The sequence below is a fragment of the Epinephelus moara genome, chromosome 23 (genome assembly GCF_006386435.1).
Source record: "Epinephelus moara isolate mb chromosome 23, YSFRI_EMoa_1.0, whole genome shotgun sequence".
Classification (NCBI taxonomy): domain Eukaryota; kingdom Metazoa; phylum Chordata; class Actinopteri; order Perciformes; family Serranidae; genus Epinephelus; species Epinephelus moara.
In genome coordinates, this window is record NC_065528.1 from 16,446,948 (window position 1) to 16,465,962 (window position 19,015).

Consider the following 19,015-nt stretch of genomic DNA (forward strand, 5'->3'; position numbering starts at 1 on the left):
TCAAACCTCAGTATCAATGGTTTGCCCTGGATCTCCCTAACTAAGCTAGCTATGGATTCAAGATTAAAAAAGTATTGGAGGAGAATTGGAGTAGAGAATTCAACAGCACATGGACATATTTGTTTGCAAACAATCATAAATGGCCCACTGCAGAGCAGCCACCTTGTGGTAAGAAATATTAATAAATGCTCATTTAGATCTATCAGTTAAAATGATAGGTGAATTTAGACTTACTGTTACCTTCATTGTAAGGCTCCTATTTTTTTGTGGCTCCAGGCAGATTATTTGAGAGCTTTTTTGACCAAAAATGGCTCTTTTGATGGTAAAGGTTGCCGACCCCTGGTCTATACAATCAGCACAGTTTCAAGGTGGACACCCAAGATTTGTGTTGCCAATTCAGTATCTGACCAAGATATGACATTGAGTAATGGCCAGAAGTGTCTTTGCAGAACATTGTGATGTCACAATGAAGATGACCTTTGAAATTCTGGATATAAAATGTCATCACTTAATTATATCCTCATAGACATTTTGTCATAGCATATGAATTCTTAAGTTATGGCCAAACACATTCTGTGAGGTCGCAGTGACCTTGAACTTTGAGCTTTGACCACAAAATTCTAATCAGATTATTCTTGAGTGCAAGTGGAAGTTTGAGCCAAATTTGAGGAAATTCCTACATGGTGTTCTTGAGTTATTGTGTTCACAAGAATGAGATGGACACAAGGTCACAGTGACCTTGACCTTTGACCACTAAATTCTAATCAATTCATTGGTAAGTCCAAGTGGACGTTTGTGCCAATTTGCCAAATTTTAGTTATGGCCAAACACATTTTGTGAAGTTGCAGTGACCTTGAACTTTGAGCTTTGACCACAAAATTCTAATCAGATTATTCTTGAGTGCAAGTGGAAGTTTGAGCCAAATTTGAGGAAATTCCTACATGGTGTTCTTGAGTTATTGTGTTCACAAGAATGAGATGGACACAAGGTCACAGTGACCTTGATGTTTGACCACTAAATTCTAATCAATTCATCGGCAAGTCCAAGTGGACGTTTGGGCCAAATTTGAAGAAATTCCCACAAGGTGCTCATGAGAGTGGGAGAGAAAGGGACAGACGGACGGATGGACATTTGTATGGATGAACGGATGCACTGACTGGCGGACAGTACAAACATAACATCTCCAGGCACAGCTGTTGCCAGCTCGGAGACATAAAAATGTGCAGTGAAATTAAAGCTAAATGGATGTTTTGGAAAATGTTTTGGCATCCATGTCGTGGCCTGACAGAAAAGTGACAGACAGACACACTCACAGGCAGAGTGCATTTATCAGTGCACACATAAAACCACACACACATTTGCAAATGAATAGGACGTTCACTAAAGAGATTAATGAAAAAAATCATTCATTTTTATTGAAAAAAAAGGTACATTGAAATTGTGCATGTCACAGAGTGAATGTACGTCTGTCTCTTGAATAAGTCAGTTTGGCAGGTTAAATGCATAGAAATCATTGACAAAGCTATAGCTGGTCGGATGATGATTACAAGAGTGCAGAGGCATAACCAGTACACCACACACATACACACACGCACACACACACACACATTCATTTAAAGATATACTATGCAGGATTCTCCTAACAAACAATGTATAGACTCAAACAGAAGTAATCCCTCTCAATCATCACTTATGGCCTATGAGAAGTGTGTAGTGGTGTATTTTTCGGGGCTTTATAAAAAGGTAGAGACCAGCTGCCAGACCATTAGCGGCACATATCCAAGAGAGTGAATATGGGGTTGGCTTTACTGTCACTTTCAATGGGGAGCTTGTTGACAATCCTGCATAGTATACCTTTAACTTTGCCGAATGACAAAGTTAAATGACTTTAAAATCATCCCACTTACATTTTAACCGCATCAAAAGGCATAAAACAACAATAAAATCAAAAAGCCCTTCAAATATTCATCTACATATGCTAAAAATGAAAAAAAAAAAGACAAAAAATGTGATAGTTTATAAAACACCAGCTAACTGTTTGGTGTATCAGGAAGGCTTTATAAAAACTAGACAATCAAAAAACAAGACAAACTGTTTTGGACAACAACAAAATAACTGATTTAACACACAGAGATATGAAATGAGCTCAAACAGGGGGTAAGAATAGTGCTATGGCAAGGTTCAACAGTGATGAATGAAAATGACTACATTCAAAAAACACCAAACATTTTTCTCACACAATTAAGGAAGGTTTTAACTTTCTTCTGGTACCTTAGTAGAGACTAAATCAATCAAAGCTTTTGGACACACAGGAAGTGAAAGATTTCAGACGTTGGCTGTTCTCACACACCAACATTTTTCTGATCTAATTAAGTAGCAAACTTTTAATCGAGTATTCTTAATGGATTTACACTCTCAGGGTGCTTGAAAGGACATCATAAAAGCATATTAGGCACCACATGAGAGCACTGTGCATGCTGTGATAAGAACACTAAATGCAAATACCTCCTCTCTAATATTTTGGTTTGAGACAATTTTACATTTCTTAAAGTTTAAAATATCTAACCCGTCTCCTCGTCTGCACAGATTTACCCTACCGAGGAAAATCAGAAGAGGATTAAGACTTTTATTTGCATTCACATCATCAATGTTTGTAATAATCCTAGTTTAGTTGTTGCAGTACCTGCTAGCCATCACTAGAGGGCAAGTGGGCTAACTGTGAGAGAGCCTATGTATGAAAGAATGAATGAGTGAGTCATCTTCAAGATGCACAAGGTGCTTTGCATCTAAAAAATGTATCATAATATGAAATACATGACTCAATTTAAAGGGATAATATGCAATGTAATGTATGTCAATAAATTACAATGAATATCATTCTCTGTTTTGGTAATGTGGCATGGAGTACTTCATAGTGCACTACTGTCTTACCCTCTCCATTACCCTGAAAACCTTGATCACATTATCCTTATTATCTCCAGAAATGTTGTTTCTTGTGGTTGGTTTTGTGGATGACTTCAAAGTACCTAACATTCATCAGTATATAAGAAAAGACGTAATAAATTCAACCAGAGCAGTAAGGACACCTCTTTTCCTGGCTCATTTTTTGAGCTAACATGAAGATAGTGGTATCTTTGGAAACTAGACAACCAAAGGCACCCATTGGTACCAACCATGTCAGCACAGTTCATTGCTAAGGGAGCTAAATAACGCTCTAAGGGTGTTTTCACACTTGGTCCTTTTCAGCCTTCTAAACGGACTCAGCTTTTTTTGCGCATATGTGAAAACTCCAAGAGAACTCAGACCCCTCGGTTCGTTTCAAGTCCGCAGTGCAGTTCGCTTAACCCGTGCCTTGTGAGCACAAAGCGCTCCAGGTTTGCTTTGCCATTGTATTTAGCCCTCTAGATCACATGCTATTGCACTGGGACGATTGAAAAAACAGACGGAACCACGTCGGCCTATAACACTTGCAAGGACGAGGAGTAGTTTGGTCTAACAGAATCTCTAGTAGAATACATCAAATGGCAACAGTAAACAGCACAGACACACTAAGGTTTTCCTCCAATTTCAAGTTCATCTCAAAGTAAAAACAAAACTACGTCAATATATATTGTATATAGTGTGAATAGAAAGAGAACTGAGTCCTCTTTCAAATGAACTGACAATGTGAACACAAAAAGAACCGAGTCTCTTTTCTGTTGGTCCACTTTTTGGTGCACTTTAAGAGCACTGAGTTTGGTTTGTTTAAAAAGGACTATATGTGAAAACACCCTGAAGTTAGGTGTGACGGCCACGCCTCTTGTGGCTGTTGGGCTGGTGGTGTCTATTTCTTTTTGTATTACAGATTACCAGCAGGAGGCGCTGGGTCCGTCGTTAGTTGCTGGGAACACCTGGGCCCGGTGTTCCCCGCACTATAAGAGCACATCTCATTTGCTCCGCGAAGAGGGAGAGAGAGGACAAAAGGGGAACTCTGCTCTCTTCTCTCCATGCTCCTTATTTTGCTTATTTGCTTTTTCACCTTATAACACACCACTCACTAATTTGACAAGCATGCATACACGCTAACATTACTGATTTACTGACTGCCACACCTCATACCATTCTTTGATATGTTGGATTTGGGTTAGTTAAAATAAATTATGATCTTCTTGCTTTAATTTCTCATGACATCTCCCATTATTTTGTTGTGGCTTTGAGCATGGCCATCTATTAAGGACTCCCTTGAACTCTCACCGTAAGATATTCAAATGAAAATGGGTTCTATGGGTACCCACAAAACTCCTAAACTTGGTAAGGCTTGTTCCCAGTAAACGTTCGTTCCTTATATCAATATACTCCTTCAAATTAAAACTGTGTATTTGCCTTTATAAGGTTGAGGACAACCAGCCTATCTAAAGAACAATGAATCACCTATCACATACAGATACATAACACATTAAAACAGGACTGTTGTGGAACTCAAAATGCTAACCAGTATTAGTCTATGACCATCAGATAATTAGTGACATAAGAAGTCAAAGGCACAATATGTGATTCCTTAACTCTCCATATTGACATAGTTTTCAACTATACTTAAACAGCATAAGCGAATTCCTGAAGTTCAGTTATGGCTTTTGGTTTATGTTGCCCCATCTGGCCGACCTTATGAAAGATTTCAAATGGCGCCACTGTTTCTGAGACTCATAATATATAATGCTGCTACCAAGATGGAAGGACTAACACATTTGGTCTTTTCCTGTGCATGTATCTGCTTCCTAAAGCATAAGAAACCATCTAGGATTTATTCTAAGAAGGCACGGATAAAAGGATTTGACATGCTAATTGCATTGGTGTGCTATACTATATGAAAAAGGTAAAAAACATAAAAAATAACAAAGGCTAATCTACACATGAAACCGAACACTTTCTCCTCCCACAGCCTCCTACAGCTGCAGGGTGCTTAGGCCTTCAGAGGAAATCTTTTGGGAAATTTACATTGCTTTTAGAACTGTTCTCAGTTCATGTATACCGTGTTTGTGCGAAAAGTGATGTGACATTTTGGGTTACAAAATGTTAATTCAGCTCTGTGTACTGCCTACACAGCTGCTACTGTGTCGATAAAGTCCAAATCCAATCTATATATCCAAATCCATCAGTTTTTAAACTGACCATGGATCTCTTCATCATCGTCACAGAGCTTTTTTATGTGAGGGTATGTGTAATAATGTCTTCACACATGTGATCATACATGTGCGTGCATGCATAAGGTGTGCTCAACTTGTTTGTGTCTGATCTATCTGTGTGTTGTGTACGTGTGTGTGACTGTGACTTTCTTTTGCCTTATAGTGTTAGATGGGTGCAGGGACCTGTTGCCTTCCAGGTCCAGGCTGAGAGGAGAATTTCTGGGAGTGCCAACGTGTCTCCTTGTACACAAACCAGGCGTTTCCCGCCCACACAAACATGTTGAGGTAGCCAAACACCTGGAAGAATGCAGACAGAAAAAAACTACAGATTAATAATACCTGAAAACACATGTGATAAAGGAGGTTTCTTATAATGTACTGTAAATCTGTATTTTTACACAATGACAAATCTCTCACAATGTTGTAGATATCAGCCATAGAGATGTCTGCCTCCTCTTGAATATAATGGAGCTAGATGGCACTCAGCTTGTGGTGCTTACAGCGGCAAACAAATACATTTAAAAAACTTAACGGAAATGTCTCTTTCCAGAAATCATGACCCAGTTACTCAAGATAATCCACAGACCTTGTTGAAAGCAGTTTAATGTGGGAACTATTTTCTGTCTAACCCCTAACTACACCCACCAATTGTATTACCGCGCAGAAGGAAGTGTGCATCTACTCATGGATGAGTGGCTTGTGCTTGTGAGAGATATTAATGGTGTCCTCCTCGGCTGAGCTGTAATGTTACCTAGCTCAGTGGTGCTAGGTGAGCTAGCAGTAGATGCATGCTTCCCTCTGAGTGGTTACACGGTTGGTTTGTGTAGTTTATTAGAGAGAAAATAGTTCCTACATGAAACTGCTCACAACAAGGTCTTGAGAATTCTTTCAAATAAACTACACCAACCTTGCATAAGGAAGCGTGCTGCTATTGCTAACTCACCTAGCACCACTGAGCTAGCTATTGTTACAACTCAGCTGAGGAGTAACAATAGCTAGCTATTGCTATTGTTACAACTCAGCTGAGGAGTAACAATAGCTAGCTGTTGTTACTCCTCAGCTGAGTAGCTAGCTATTGTTACTCCTCAGCTGAGTTGTAACAATAGCTAGCTCAGTGGTGCTAGCTATTGTTACAACTCAGCTGAGGAGGATGCCATAAATATTTATATCTCGCTCTGTCACATGCACGAGCCTCTTGTCCATGAGTAGATGCACACTTCCTTCTGTGCAGTGATACGGTTAATGGGTCTGGTTTGGTTGAAAGAAAATAGTCCCTATGTTGTAGTGCTCTCAACAAGGTGTGTGGATTATCTTCAGTAACCACGTCATGATTTCTGGAAAGAGACATTGCTGTAGAGTTTTTCAAAAGTTTTTTTTTTTGGCACTTTGAGCACCACATGCTGAGTGCCGTCTGGTTCCATTACTTTTGAGAGAGGGCAGACATCTCTACGGCTGATATCTCCAACACTCTGCAACTCGCACCACACCAACAATTTTAGACTTNGATTTCTGGAAAGAGACATTGCTGTAGAGTTTTTCAAAAGTTTTTTTTTTGGCACTTTGAGCACCACATGCTGAGTGCCGTCTGGTTCCATTACTTTTGAGAGAAGGCAAACATCTCTACGGCTGATATCTCCAACACTCTGCAACTCGCACCACACCAACAATTTTAGACTTCAAAATAGCACCACAGGTAAGAGGAAGAATATCTATTTTTATTTGGGGGCGAACGATCCCTTTAAGATGCTTTTGGGAAACAGGGCCCAGGTCCCTTTCTTTAACTTGTGGTTCTCATTACTACTGTCAGTATAAATGTTGGTATTAGCTGTAAAAAAACAACCAAAAAAAAAAAGATGAAAACATGAATATTACTACCAACCAGGTTAGAAAATAGTTTCTACATGAAACCGTTCACAGCAAGGTCTGAGGATTATCTTTTGCCTGGCTCAAGACCTTTGAATCCGCCCACTCCACCGAGTGGGAGTTGACTGACTCCTCTGGCATCGTGACATGAAACAGCGTTTTTTTGGTTAAAATAAAATATGACTAAGCTCCAGTGTCACTCGTTGGCAATCACTGCCACAGGCGGGACTAGAGTTGTCATGCAGTTGCCCAGCAGTGCGCTGGAACCAATATAAGGAGTAATAACAACAATGGCGAATGCTTTAGACCACAAAGACGCTGACATCGAGGCTGTTCTGATTTGGCTGTGGATCAGAGGTAGATTGGGTCATCGATTGGTGGTTCGATGGCCAGATCCTCCAGCCTCCAGTCAAATTATCCTTGGGCAAAATACTGAACCCCAAATTGCTCCTGATGGCTGTTCCATCGGTGTGTGAGTGCGAGTGAATGGTTCCTGAGCAGCAGGCGGCACCTTGTACGCTAGCCTCGGTCACCAGTGTGTGAATGTGTGTTAAAGTGCTTTGAGTGATTGGAAGACTAGAACAGCGCTATACAAGTGCAGTCCATTTACCGTTTACCTTTCTCAGTATCGCCTGCCATAGTAGTTTGTTTTCGCCCCACCTCACTTTTAAATCCCTGACAAAACAGGTATGTTAGCATGGCTATGCTATCAATGTGGACTTAAAATGACATTAGATTCAGGTGGATACGTTTTGTCCCTACTGTACTGTTCTAGTGTAGTATTATTTAAACTTAAGGGGATGGGACACTGCCAGAATCAATGACCAATTTTGTTTTTGTAGAAATGGCCTCTGTACTGGCCATTTATTTAGATTTGGAAATGATTGACAGCTGAAGTGAATATTGACTGGTTCAAGTGTAACCAAAACCTTCTTGTTTGTAAAACCGCTCTGTGTTTCTACTCACCACAGAGATGTTGAGGGTCCGCATGCTGGCGTACTCCGTGACCTCACAGGTGATGTTGCTCCCCTTGCAGAGTCCCAGCGTGGCGCTGAGGCCCTCAGTGTCCGTGGCGTACTTCACATTCTGCAGGCCCTTCGCCCAGGCGGACGAACACACCAGCCACAGAAAGACCAGGATTGCTGTGATCAAAAAGTCCTGGAAACGAGGACGAACCCATCAGCGTCAGACACAAGCCACAAGTCTCTCAATTACAGTGACCCACTTTCATCTATGTGTCTATTGGGAAACTGACCAGCAAGATCAATACTCACAAAAATTGGTCCAAAGTCAGAATCCTTGTAGACGTGCATGTAGCCTAAATACACCAACAGAGCCACCATGCTGTACAGAAAACAGACGATGGCGATGCCCACAAAGAACTCCGCTGAGGATGCTGAGTCGCCCACCATGTGTGTCGTTGTGGCAGAGTTATTACAAAGAGTGGTGTTTCCCTCGATGAGTGGGACCTGGCTTAACCTGGCCACAATGTAAGAAGGAAGGTTAAAAATCATCATTATTGCTGTTTTATTTTATTGTCCTTTTGAAAGTGATTACACAACTGATGACAAGTGACATTTCAAACCTGCGCCTGACATTGAAAAATCACCTAAATGTGTTGTGATTCTCACCTAAATGGGTAGTGGAAGTTGGCATCGATAGTTTCATTTCTGCCATCGCCACAGAAGAGAGATAAGATGTTCTTCCCTGAGTATCCGCCACAGCTTCCAAAAGCAAATATGGCTGTGAGCTGTTTGGGCAGACAAGAGAGAATGAGTGATTAGGGAGATGGTTGAGACTGATGGGAGAAAACCCTGTTTAGCTTTGGAGGAATATCATCAAAATCAAGAAATGTAAAGAGTAACTAAACCACAAAACCACTTTTTCAGCTGAAAACCATTTCATATGGATATTTCGTGGTACTGTTAATGGATTCAGGTCCAATTTGAATTCTGCATATTGTGTATGCTTGAAACCCACGGCGATTGCAACTGGATTTTGCTATTAGCTGATCAGGTGGCAACACAGAGGTGCTAAAACCTGTAGTTCCCCGAATGGTCACTAGAGGGTGGCTTCAGAGGTGAGTTAATGCCCATTGACCCCCATGTTAAAATGCCCAACTTCACAGGAGAAATAAACATGAGTGCAGCCTACAAAAAAACAGTTTTGGTCTCTATAGCTAATTTCCTGTTAATGACAACTGTACGGAGGGTGAATTTTTATATAACTCACCTGTTTACATTTTATTCTGGCTTAAAGTTACGTATATTAAATGGTGGGGCCCTTTAAGTAACAAGCAGGTCTATAAGTCAGATCCATCCTGGCTACAAAAATCTAAGATGGCAACAGCCGAAATGCTCCATCCTTTAATGCAGGAGTTCACAAACCAATGGATAATGTCATAGTGGCTACGTCCATTATTCTATACAGTCTATGTTTGCCAACTAACCTTTCAGTTTTACTTTCACTGGCAATACTGTTCACAAACAGTGGCCTAACTAACAATTTATGCATAGTATACCTTTAAGATATTAGAGATTTGTTTAGAGGCCGAGATACACCAAACCAACTTAAGAGAACTAGCGGCCACAAAGGCTCCCTGCTGAGTCACCCGACGTCGTCATGTCCCAGCCAAAAAAGTTGCACATGAACACACCCCAAAAACTACAGCTGACAGGCAATCTGCACGTATGTTCTGCACCTACGTGAGAGGAAATAACTCTCCACACCAGCAGATGGTGGAAGTCTGTGTTCGTCATTCAAAAAGGGAAACCGGACGACCGTCTTGGCGCTAGTTAGCCAGTTAGCACACTAGCAACACAATCCAATGTTGACATAACAAAGCATATTACCTGTGCCCCAGTGAAAAGGAACACAAACCATCACGAAACGTTTCTGCTAAAGAGCTTGTGCCTAAAGAAAACAATCTTACCTTAAATAACAAGTTTGTTTTGGTCTCACTCCCTTCTGACTTTAGCTCTTTGTTTACTTTCCTCACTTCCGTTTCTCGTGTCATGCGCTGAGCTGAACGGCTAATCAGAGTGATTTCATTCACCAATAGGCTATGCAGTTGCTGATACTGATTCAACATGCTGAATCGGCAGAAAAAAGGCAGACTGGCGCCACACTGCAATGACGAACAAGGGCGGCAGACACTTACCGACGACCCAACTTTAACCGACGGTTGCCTGTTGGTTAAAGTTGGGTCATTGCTTGGTGTGTCAGGGCCTTCAGAGGAGGGGAGGATATTCAATATTTCTAATAAACATTCAATCGGAAAACGATAACTGTTGGGTTGTGCAATAATCTAGCAATATGATACGTATCACGATCCAGGGGTTCATGACTCAATATACTACGATGTGCTGCAAAACTCTAAGCAAGGCGTTACATTTGACACTGAGTGGTAAATTGAAACCATAACTATAATTTGATTGTGATCCTCCCTACATATATATGCTCTTGGACAATACAGTTTTAAAATGTAGTATATTGTCACCATAAACTCACACCCAGAGAAAAGTTGGCAACCAAAAACACAGCGTCAGCAGTTAAGAGCTAGAGGGATTAACAGATGGCCAGCATTTACTCCAACAAACAGCTGAAAATAAAACTCACTACACAACCATTTTTATCAGTTTCCTTGAATCTTTTGCTTTTTGTTTTTCTCTTGAGGAAATACCCAATCCACATCAAATCTCTGAAGAACACCTTTATTTTGTACCATTTTCTATATTCTTTGTATCGTTTTACTGTTTCCTGCTGCAGTCATTCAGCAACACCCTATGGAATAAACAGCAAGAGGAGTTGACGAACATATGAGATCATTTAGCAGCTCTTCCTCTCACAACTAAAATAAAATGTGGCTTACATGGCTGCACTAAAGCTGCCATTCAGCTCTTGAATTCTTTCTCGCAAGGGCAGAAAGCATCTGATTCAGCGTGTAGGCCATGTGACACTAATACTCTCCTTAAAACCAACACATACTAAATTCTTTTAGTCAGGCTGGCTGCCGCTGAGCTTAACCCCTCAGACTGCAGTAGGCAGATCATATTATTCATCAGACTCTCACAGATATTGCTTTACTCATACTTCATGGATCTGATTCATTTTCCTCAAAATGCGTTGTTAACAGCTTTCACACATTCTCGACATTCAAAGCTCCGCGTCTCTTCCTGTCATTACACATCCGCACTGAGCCTTCCAATGCAACAGACAGCTGTGCTGCAGTACAACACTAATTCAAAGGTTTAACATCACAGGACAGAGCTCCATACAGAACAACTGTCTTTCTTCACTGAAGAGGCATTTTCACCCTTTTCAATCATGTGGGCGAGAAATCTGTAGTCTTTTCTCAAGTCAGAGTTTTCAAAAAAACATCTTGAAGTCCAAACATACACATCTGAAATAAAGTAAAATTTTCATTTTAAAAAAATGTTTGTGGCGTCACTAGAGAGATTGAGCCGATAGCCAACAGTGGGTTTTAAGGGCTAAAACTAAATGTATGAATTTAGGCCCAGAGGCCCAGGCTACAGCAGTAAAAGTATGTATACAAAAATTAAGAAAATTCTAAATAGATATATAAATGTACAGATAATTGAAGAAGTATATAAATAAATACACAATGTAATGAATAAATACAAAAAATGTGTAAATATATAAATATATATACACAAATATATTTTACAGTCATATATTTCTTGTGTAATTTAATTTGTGATTTATTTATTTATTTATTTATTAAGCATTAAAATACATAATTATTTATTTAAACATTTTTGTTATTTACAGATAATTATGTATTAAAGTTTATATGTATTTATCTATTGAAACATCTTTATTACACAACTATATTTTTTATTAATTTAAGAATTTAATAATATAATTATTTATGTATTTAAATATTTTGTTTCGGCTCTGAAACCCCTCCATAATGACCCACTGATGAAAGCCCATGCATTCTGCAGTATTACAAACTGGGTGTCAAAATCACAGGTGGCACACAGTCATTCATTTTTCACTTGCACACACACACACACACACACACATACACACACACACACACACACACACACACACACACACACACACACACACACACACACACATCTATGCTGTGGTAACCCTTTCATCTGACCAGCTGCAGGACTGGTGTCTATCAATTCACCAGCAGCTTTCCAGGCCTTGGTCTGCCAAGAAACACGCTGCAATTACAGCTTATCGCCACAGGTGTTGCCATAGAGAACAAAATGGAGACCTTCCAGATTGTAACTTTAAAAAGTTTATATGAGAACATGCTAGCGCGTCTATTTAGGTTTTTTGAAATGCAGGAAAACCCCTTAAAAATAGACAATGGACTGCTTTCCCATTGTCAGTAGATCAGAGCAGTGTTTTGTTTTTTTGTTTAATGGTGTCTCACGTTCAACGTCCTAGACAGGAGGAACAACAGGTTAGTAAACAGTAAAGCAGCATGGACACCGGTGAAAATGTTATTTTGGTCACTTCTTTTTTCATACAGTTTCTTTCTCAAACATGGTGCGAACTAAATTTGGAAAAATCTTCGAGCGCTGCTTGGATGGAAACGGGCGGTATTTTGTGGCGGCCAGTCATTGCATCGCGCTGAGAAGGGGCTATAATTAGCTTGTACACCCGGGTTTTGTATTTCCGATGGCCGATGAAAGCCAATCCGAGCTGAACAATACAAAAGCCAGATGTTAGTGGGTGTTGGTGGGTTGTTTGCGCAGTGAGAAAGGGGCTTAAATCTGATATTCACTCTCCTTTTATCTCCGTTTTGGTCCCCACCATCTCTTGAGGGAAATATCTGGCTTTTTAGCTGCTAGTCGCTAACTGTATCTGTATGTCTGTCTTCAAAGGTTAAGATGGTCTCCTTTGTACTGAAACTCTACAGGCTGAATCGGGGCTCAGAACACATCAGCAGTGGGTGATCATCGACAAAAAAAATCACCAAAATGATACTAAAGTTAAAGAAAACAAAAGATTATGTAAATCAACACTTGAAAATGTTAAGACAATCATGTTGTAGTCGACAGTATACAGTGGACAGGGAGTGGATGACATCATAAGACAAAGAAATGATCTTTGATCCACATCTCAAATAGCAAAGTAATGACCTGCACCGCAATCTGTTCATCTATGAGGACACACACTTTATCTGACCTCTTAAATTCTGTTACATCAGCACAACTCTATCACACATATGCACACCCTTGAAAAATGCTTATGACAGGCCACCTCAACTTTTAGCCTTCAGCTACACACCACAAAACCCACACGCACACCCACGTTTACTGTACATCCACACACACACACACACACACACACACACACACACACACACACACACNTCCAGATGTCACTGGCTGCCACTTCCTGTTATTCTGGCTACACACACCACGGTAAGCTACTTCTCTCACATTCCTGTTCCACTGATTCTGTCACTCTCCCACTACGAGGTCACGTCGCCTCAGCACGAATAACTGTAACAGCCAGGGTGGACCAACACACACACACACACACACACACACACACACACATCACATTGTAATTCTTTTGTTTATGTTCACATTTTCAAACAGAGCATCAATACTACGCTGCATAAACACTGTCGAACAGTTGGGTATTTTGTCACGTTTCCAATATCACCATTTACTCCTAATTAAGGCTGCAGGAGGCACCTTCTCCAAACATGGCGGCTGCCAAAAGCTGTGGACAAACAGCAGTGCCGTGCCAGTACTGAGGCATCCCACACATCTGCAGAACACACAGCACCAATTTATGGACATTCCAGTGACTGCCAAATGAAATTACAGGCAGTCTTCACTCACAAGCTGTGAGACAGCATCAGTCATCTGCACACACTGAAACCACTCACAGTGTGTGATAGGAGCTCAGTTACAGGCAGGGGCGGGGCCAAGGCATTGTTCTGCAAGTCAAAAGTAAGTCTCAAGTCTTTGCACTTAAGTCCCAAGTCAAGTTCCAAGTCAAGACTGACAAGTCTTATGTCAAGTTCCAAGTCAAGATTGATAGGTGCTGAGTCAAGTTCCAAGCCAAGATTGACAAGTGTCAAACCAAGTCCCAAGTCAAGATTGACAAGTGTCGAGCAAAGTCCCACATAAAGATTGACCCAAGTCAAGATTTTCAAGTCTCGATTTAAGTCCCAAGTCAAGACTGACAGGTGTTGAGTCAAATCCCAAGTCAAGATTGACAAGTCTTGAGCCAAGTCCCAAGTCAAGACTGACAAGTCTTGAATCAAGTCCAAAGTCAAGATTGACAAGTCTCGGGTCAAGTCCCAAATCAAGATCGACAAGTCTCAAGCCAAGTCCCGAGTCAACATTGACAAATCTCAAGTCAAGTCCCAAGTCAAGATTGACAAGTCTCAAATCGAGTCCCACGTCAAGATTGACCCTAGTCAAGATTGACAAGTCTTGAGCCATGTCCCAAGTCAAGACTGACAAGTGCCACATTGAGTCTCAAGTCCTAAACTTTTGTTTAAGAGTTTTGAGTCCATATTTAATTTACAGAAATAATGAATGCTTTTTCAAAATTAAAAAAAAAGTTTGTTAAAGAGTTACACAGCTGTTAAGCTAATGTTAGCTACACATTAGTTAGTATGCTAACATAGTTACTATGCTAACATTAGCCTTGATCTACTGTTCTCTGTGCAACTTCAAATGTTGGAAACATAATAATCAGCAGCGTTCTTACACTGAGGTCATTGAGTCCAGATCAGTTTGACCAAAAACCCCAAAGCCACTGAACCATGTGCCCATTGTGTCACTGGGTTTCCTTCAGAAGCCCCAGAAACCAGTTTCTCCACTTTTTGTCAGGGACCAAAATGACACAAATATCTTTATCACCCTTATCCAACATATTGAGTGAATGGGGCAGTCTTGTGAGCGTTTGTTATGCCGAACCCTCCTTCCTGTTTACTACTGCGTGGAAGATAACATCGAGGGTGGTATGAGTGTTTAGTCTAAACCACTCCAAGAAAACTACTTTTTCATTTAGATGCCTCAGAGCAGGGTAAATGGACAAAAATGTTGGACAAGACACCCTGCAGGGTCCTACAATTTCATTGACAGCGGGACTGAGCAACCATCTATGATATATAAAATATAAACTTGCCATTTCCATTCAGCTGCTGTGTTAAATTTATATCCAGAAACCATCGCTCAAGCACACATTCACTGCTGCTGCCTAAACGTAAGACATATAGTATTTAACAGTTATATTATTAATTAATAGAGGTCTTGCCCAGCACGCACCAGCCGTGTGTTAAAAATGTTTCTGAATCAAGGAGAGTTGTAAACCACTTTGAAAACCACATTAAACAGGTAGATAATTCATACAAAAAAGTTTACAGCTACAACAACAGTTAGAGAAGGTCTAACTCGGCAGCACTGATCAAATATGAACCAAGACTTGAACTGCATTGCCGATTTCTCGCCTCAAATGTTTTCAGAAACATATTTTAGTGTACTGTTTAGCTGTAAATTGAGAAAGTTTGCTCCAGCCGATGGGTGGTGCTTCATTTTGGTTTCACTGTTTCCAACATGGCAGCCAGGTCACAAACATTCTCATTTTACAGCTAAACAGTACACTAAAATATGTTTATGAAAACATTTGAGGCAAGGCATCAGCTACGCAGTGACAGAATCTTGATTCACGTTTGATCAGTTTGACTGCAGTTGACCCTTTGCTAAGCCCCGTCCCTTTGCGTTGGTCCGTCAAACTGTAGCAGTAAGCATGGTGGCCACGGGGTGACTAACTGCACTCCCTGATGAACTATTATCACATTTTAGGAAAAATAAAAGAGTGATTCCAGAGAGAAGCAGACAGAGGGGTCTACAGTCTGTGTTTGAAGGATATATCCAGGATGTCAAACTGACTCAGCAGCAACAACAGGTTTAAAAGACAAAGATAGTTAGAAGCTAAAGCCGAACTATAGGCTACAGATCACAGTGTAAAAGTGAACCACCACATCACTGCTGATCGCCACACAAGACAATGAATATAAAGGGAAACTTTGCTGATATTCAACCAGCTGTGTGGCATCGCAGTGTGTGCAGATGAACGGTCAGTCCGCTGCCAGACTGTCGGGGGGCTCCGCGGGAAGGCAAACACCGTTCTTCTGCACACACTGCGATGACACAGAGCTGGTTGAATATCAGCAAAGTTTCCAGTATTCGTATACATTCAGTGGGCTATATCTTTAGTAGCTTGCTAGCTAACCCTACACTTTTCAAAGGGTGCGTTCACGAGCAGTCACTCCTCATCTCTGATTGGTTGTTTTAGTTGACGTGTGGTGAATTTTAATGCCATTAGAAGCACTTCAAGAAGGCAGAGGAACATGATTTTTCCCATGGATTATCTGTCTCATGTACTACTGTCTGGCTGTAGCGACAGTTTCAGCAAAAAGTTATGTGTATGTGACTGCAGCTTTAATGATGTTGCAGTTGCCATTAGACCATTGGGGAGGGCTGGGACCCGTTTTAGCTCACAGGACATTCCGAGCATTAAACTGTAAGCACAATTTATCATTCGGACTGTTGTGAATCACAAAATATGTCGGGTTAGATATGGGTTACATAAGGCCAAAACAGTGAAAAACACTCTCTCTCTCTCTCACACACACACACACACACACACACACACACATAGCCTTGTCCTGAGTCAGATGACTGTCTGCTCTATAGCTCTGTACGTGTGTGTTTGTATCATGGGAGAATAGAGCAGCTGAGAGAAACTGTGGCCGAGCTGAGAAAATGCCTCCACGCTGGAGTCCTCTGACCCAGTTATGTAGAGCAGAAATGATTACTGGACTTTCCTGGAGGAGCTGTTGCATGTTCTCTCATGATGCATAAACCGTGTGCTCGAGTGTATGAGTAGCCAACCGTCTGCACAGTTATTCAGAAGTAAATTATTGCTGAGAGATGCATTAATCTGTAACTGTGTCCTCTGAAGGGCAGGCCCATGCAACCAGCATGATGACTCAAATGCAGAGGACAGCTCACTTAAGACATCTATACTTTTATTCTAGGAATCTTTAAAAATCTGAATTCATAGTAAGCAGAGGCAGACATGTGAAGTTAAATTGAATATAATAATCTCAAGGAAAACCTAAATTATTGTGATATTGGGCAGATTATTGGGTGTTATCTTGGTTGCTCTTGTGTGACAAAGTTTGCACCTTAAAATGTCATTATCAAATTACATTACTGCATGCATTTTATTCATTCTTATAAGTAAAAAACTGCTTTCTATATGAATATTTTTGCCATCTTCAGAGTCTTTTTCTCCAAAGTGAAAATCGCCGGGAAAAGGGAAAACCCAAGGATCAAGAAAAGCTGTGAACCTCCCTGTCCTCTGGGTATGACACACATACACAAACACACTAACAAACACACACACACTTCACAGCATATGCATCTAACTTACCCACTCCACCAGCTTGACGAAGCCCAGAGGCTCCTTCAGAGGCGACAAGTTCAGCCGAAATCCGGTCATCATGATTTGCGCTTCTGATCCAAAATCTTTACCCAGTTGTTCCTAAACTGTGGATGTTGGTCCAACAGGGAGGAAAAAGGGGGAGTTGTTTGACAGAGTGACGTGGTTTTACTGCCGACGCTGCAAAAAAATTACCACACAAGGTTATTTTAACTGACTTTAACGACCCAACTTTGCGCTGAAGCAACTGAGTCAGATCACTTCCAGGGAGGTGAGATCATTCTGTACAGTGGAAGTACAGCTTGACGCGTTTCCGGAGCTTTTAACAAGAAATGTCAATGGCAAAATCACTAGTTGAAGTGGACATTTTTTGCAGTGTAGCCTGAAAACTGAGTGGCCAGCGCTCCACTTGGTGATGCGCAAAATACGCAGGCTGTGTAGCGGGTAAAGAGCGTAAAGTGTGCCAAATTACGCGTCGCTTTTGGTGAGAAAGCGTCAAGTGGATTAAGTTACAGGAAAAGGATGCTAAATTACAAAGCGTGACTCTATCTGATGGCTTACACACTGTTGCAAGAAAGTTTTTATCATCTACAGGGCTGGGAAAAAACTCCAACTACTAAACGATCATTGTATAAAATCCCACTAAGACAATTTCAGCTACTGTGGATTATCAGCACAGAAACACCAGGAGGGTAAAGTTACAGCCCGAGTACCAAAAGACATCAGAAGTGCCCCACTGAGTTTTCATTGGATCCATCCGCCAGAATCCGCAGACTGCCTCCTCCTTGCTGAGTGTGCAGTTACTGTGAAACGCCTTCTCTGGTGCTGACTGGGTCATATGACTCTTAGAGCAAACCACAGATCCTCAAAATTCCTCCAACGAAGAAAAAGAAAACCTCAGGGACTGAGGCTGCAACTGAACGGTTAAAATTAGTAGTAAAGGGGTCATTTCACAGGACCGTCCGCTGACATTAGATTATTAAATTTGAATTATTATTAAAGGGGACCCTCCACTGATTTTACATGTTGAGAAAACCTGTAATGGCACTGCTTCCAAATATCAGTGGCATTTCTGTGCTGACTTACAGTATCAATAAAGATACACTGCTCAAAGGTGCCACCAAGGGGCGTTAGGAGGGGCAATGGCCACCTTACTTGAAAATAATTAGGGCTGTTCCCTGAAAATTAAAGATCTGAATCATGAGTTCGAGACCTCTCGGACAATTGAGTTTCTTCAAGTTGAGCAGTTGTCTTTTTTCTTTTCTTGTCAGTCAGTGTACTTTTGGGGACGTTTCGGTCATCGGATTTAGCTACAGAGTGTGCGCAACTCACTGTCATGCTGCTCTATGGTACAGGCAGCTGCAGACCCAGAGTCAGGGTGAGTCTGAGTGAGACGGAGGCAGCTGCCTGGAGGAAGAGAGGCTTTCCCGGTCATCCTCTGGGATAACGTTATTTTCTGCCTTTTGCTCATGAGTGGTGAATTTATAGCTCATATATATATATATATATATATATATAGCTTA

General features: G+C 41.0%; 1 protein-coding gene across 1 annotated transcript; it reads right to left on the bottom strand.

The window, feature by feature from the left end:
• Positions 1 to 1,389: 1,389 nt before the first annotated feature.
• On the bottom strand, positions 1,390 to 17,637 carry sypl1 (synaptophysin-like 1). The gene is made up of 5 exons (XM_050036633.1): positions 17,484 to 17,637; positions 8,657 to 8,775; positions 8,300 to 8,504; positions 7,992 to 8,183; positions 1,390 to 5,459 (listed from the first exon to the last, which is right to left on the bottom strand). Exons 1-5 carry the CDS (start codon positions 17,553 to 17,555, stop codon positions 5,328 to 5,330), a joined length of 720 nt encoding a protein of 239 aa, XP_049892590.1. The 5' UTR covers positions 17,556 to 17,637; the 3' UTR covers positions 1,390 to 5,327.
• Between the last annotated feature and the right edge of the window lie 1,378 nt (positions 17,638 to 19,015).

Excerpts from the sequence above, each read along its gene's own strand:
- sypl1 (XM_050036633.1), bottom strand. The coding sequence starts at position 17,555 with ATGATGACCGGATTTCGGCTGAACTTGTCGCCTCTGAAGGAGCCTCTG. Across the intron at positions 8,776-17,483 it reads TCGTCAAGCTGGTGGAGTGG|CTCACAGCCATATTTGCTTT; the intron begins GTAAGTTAGATG and ends CTGCCCAAACAG. Across the intron at positions 5,460-7,991 it reads GGACCCTCAACATCTCTGTG|GTGTTTGGCTACCTCAACAT; the intron begins GTGAGTAGAAAC and ends GCATTCTTCCAG.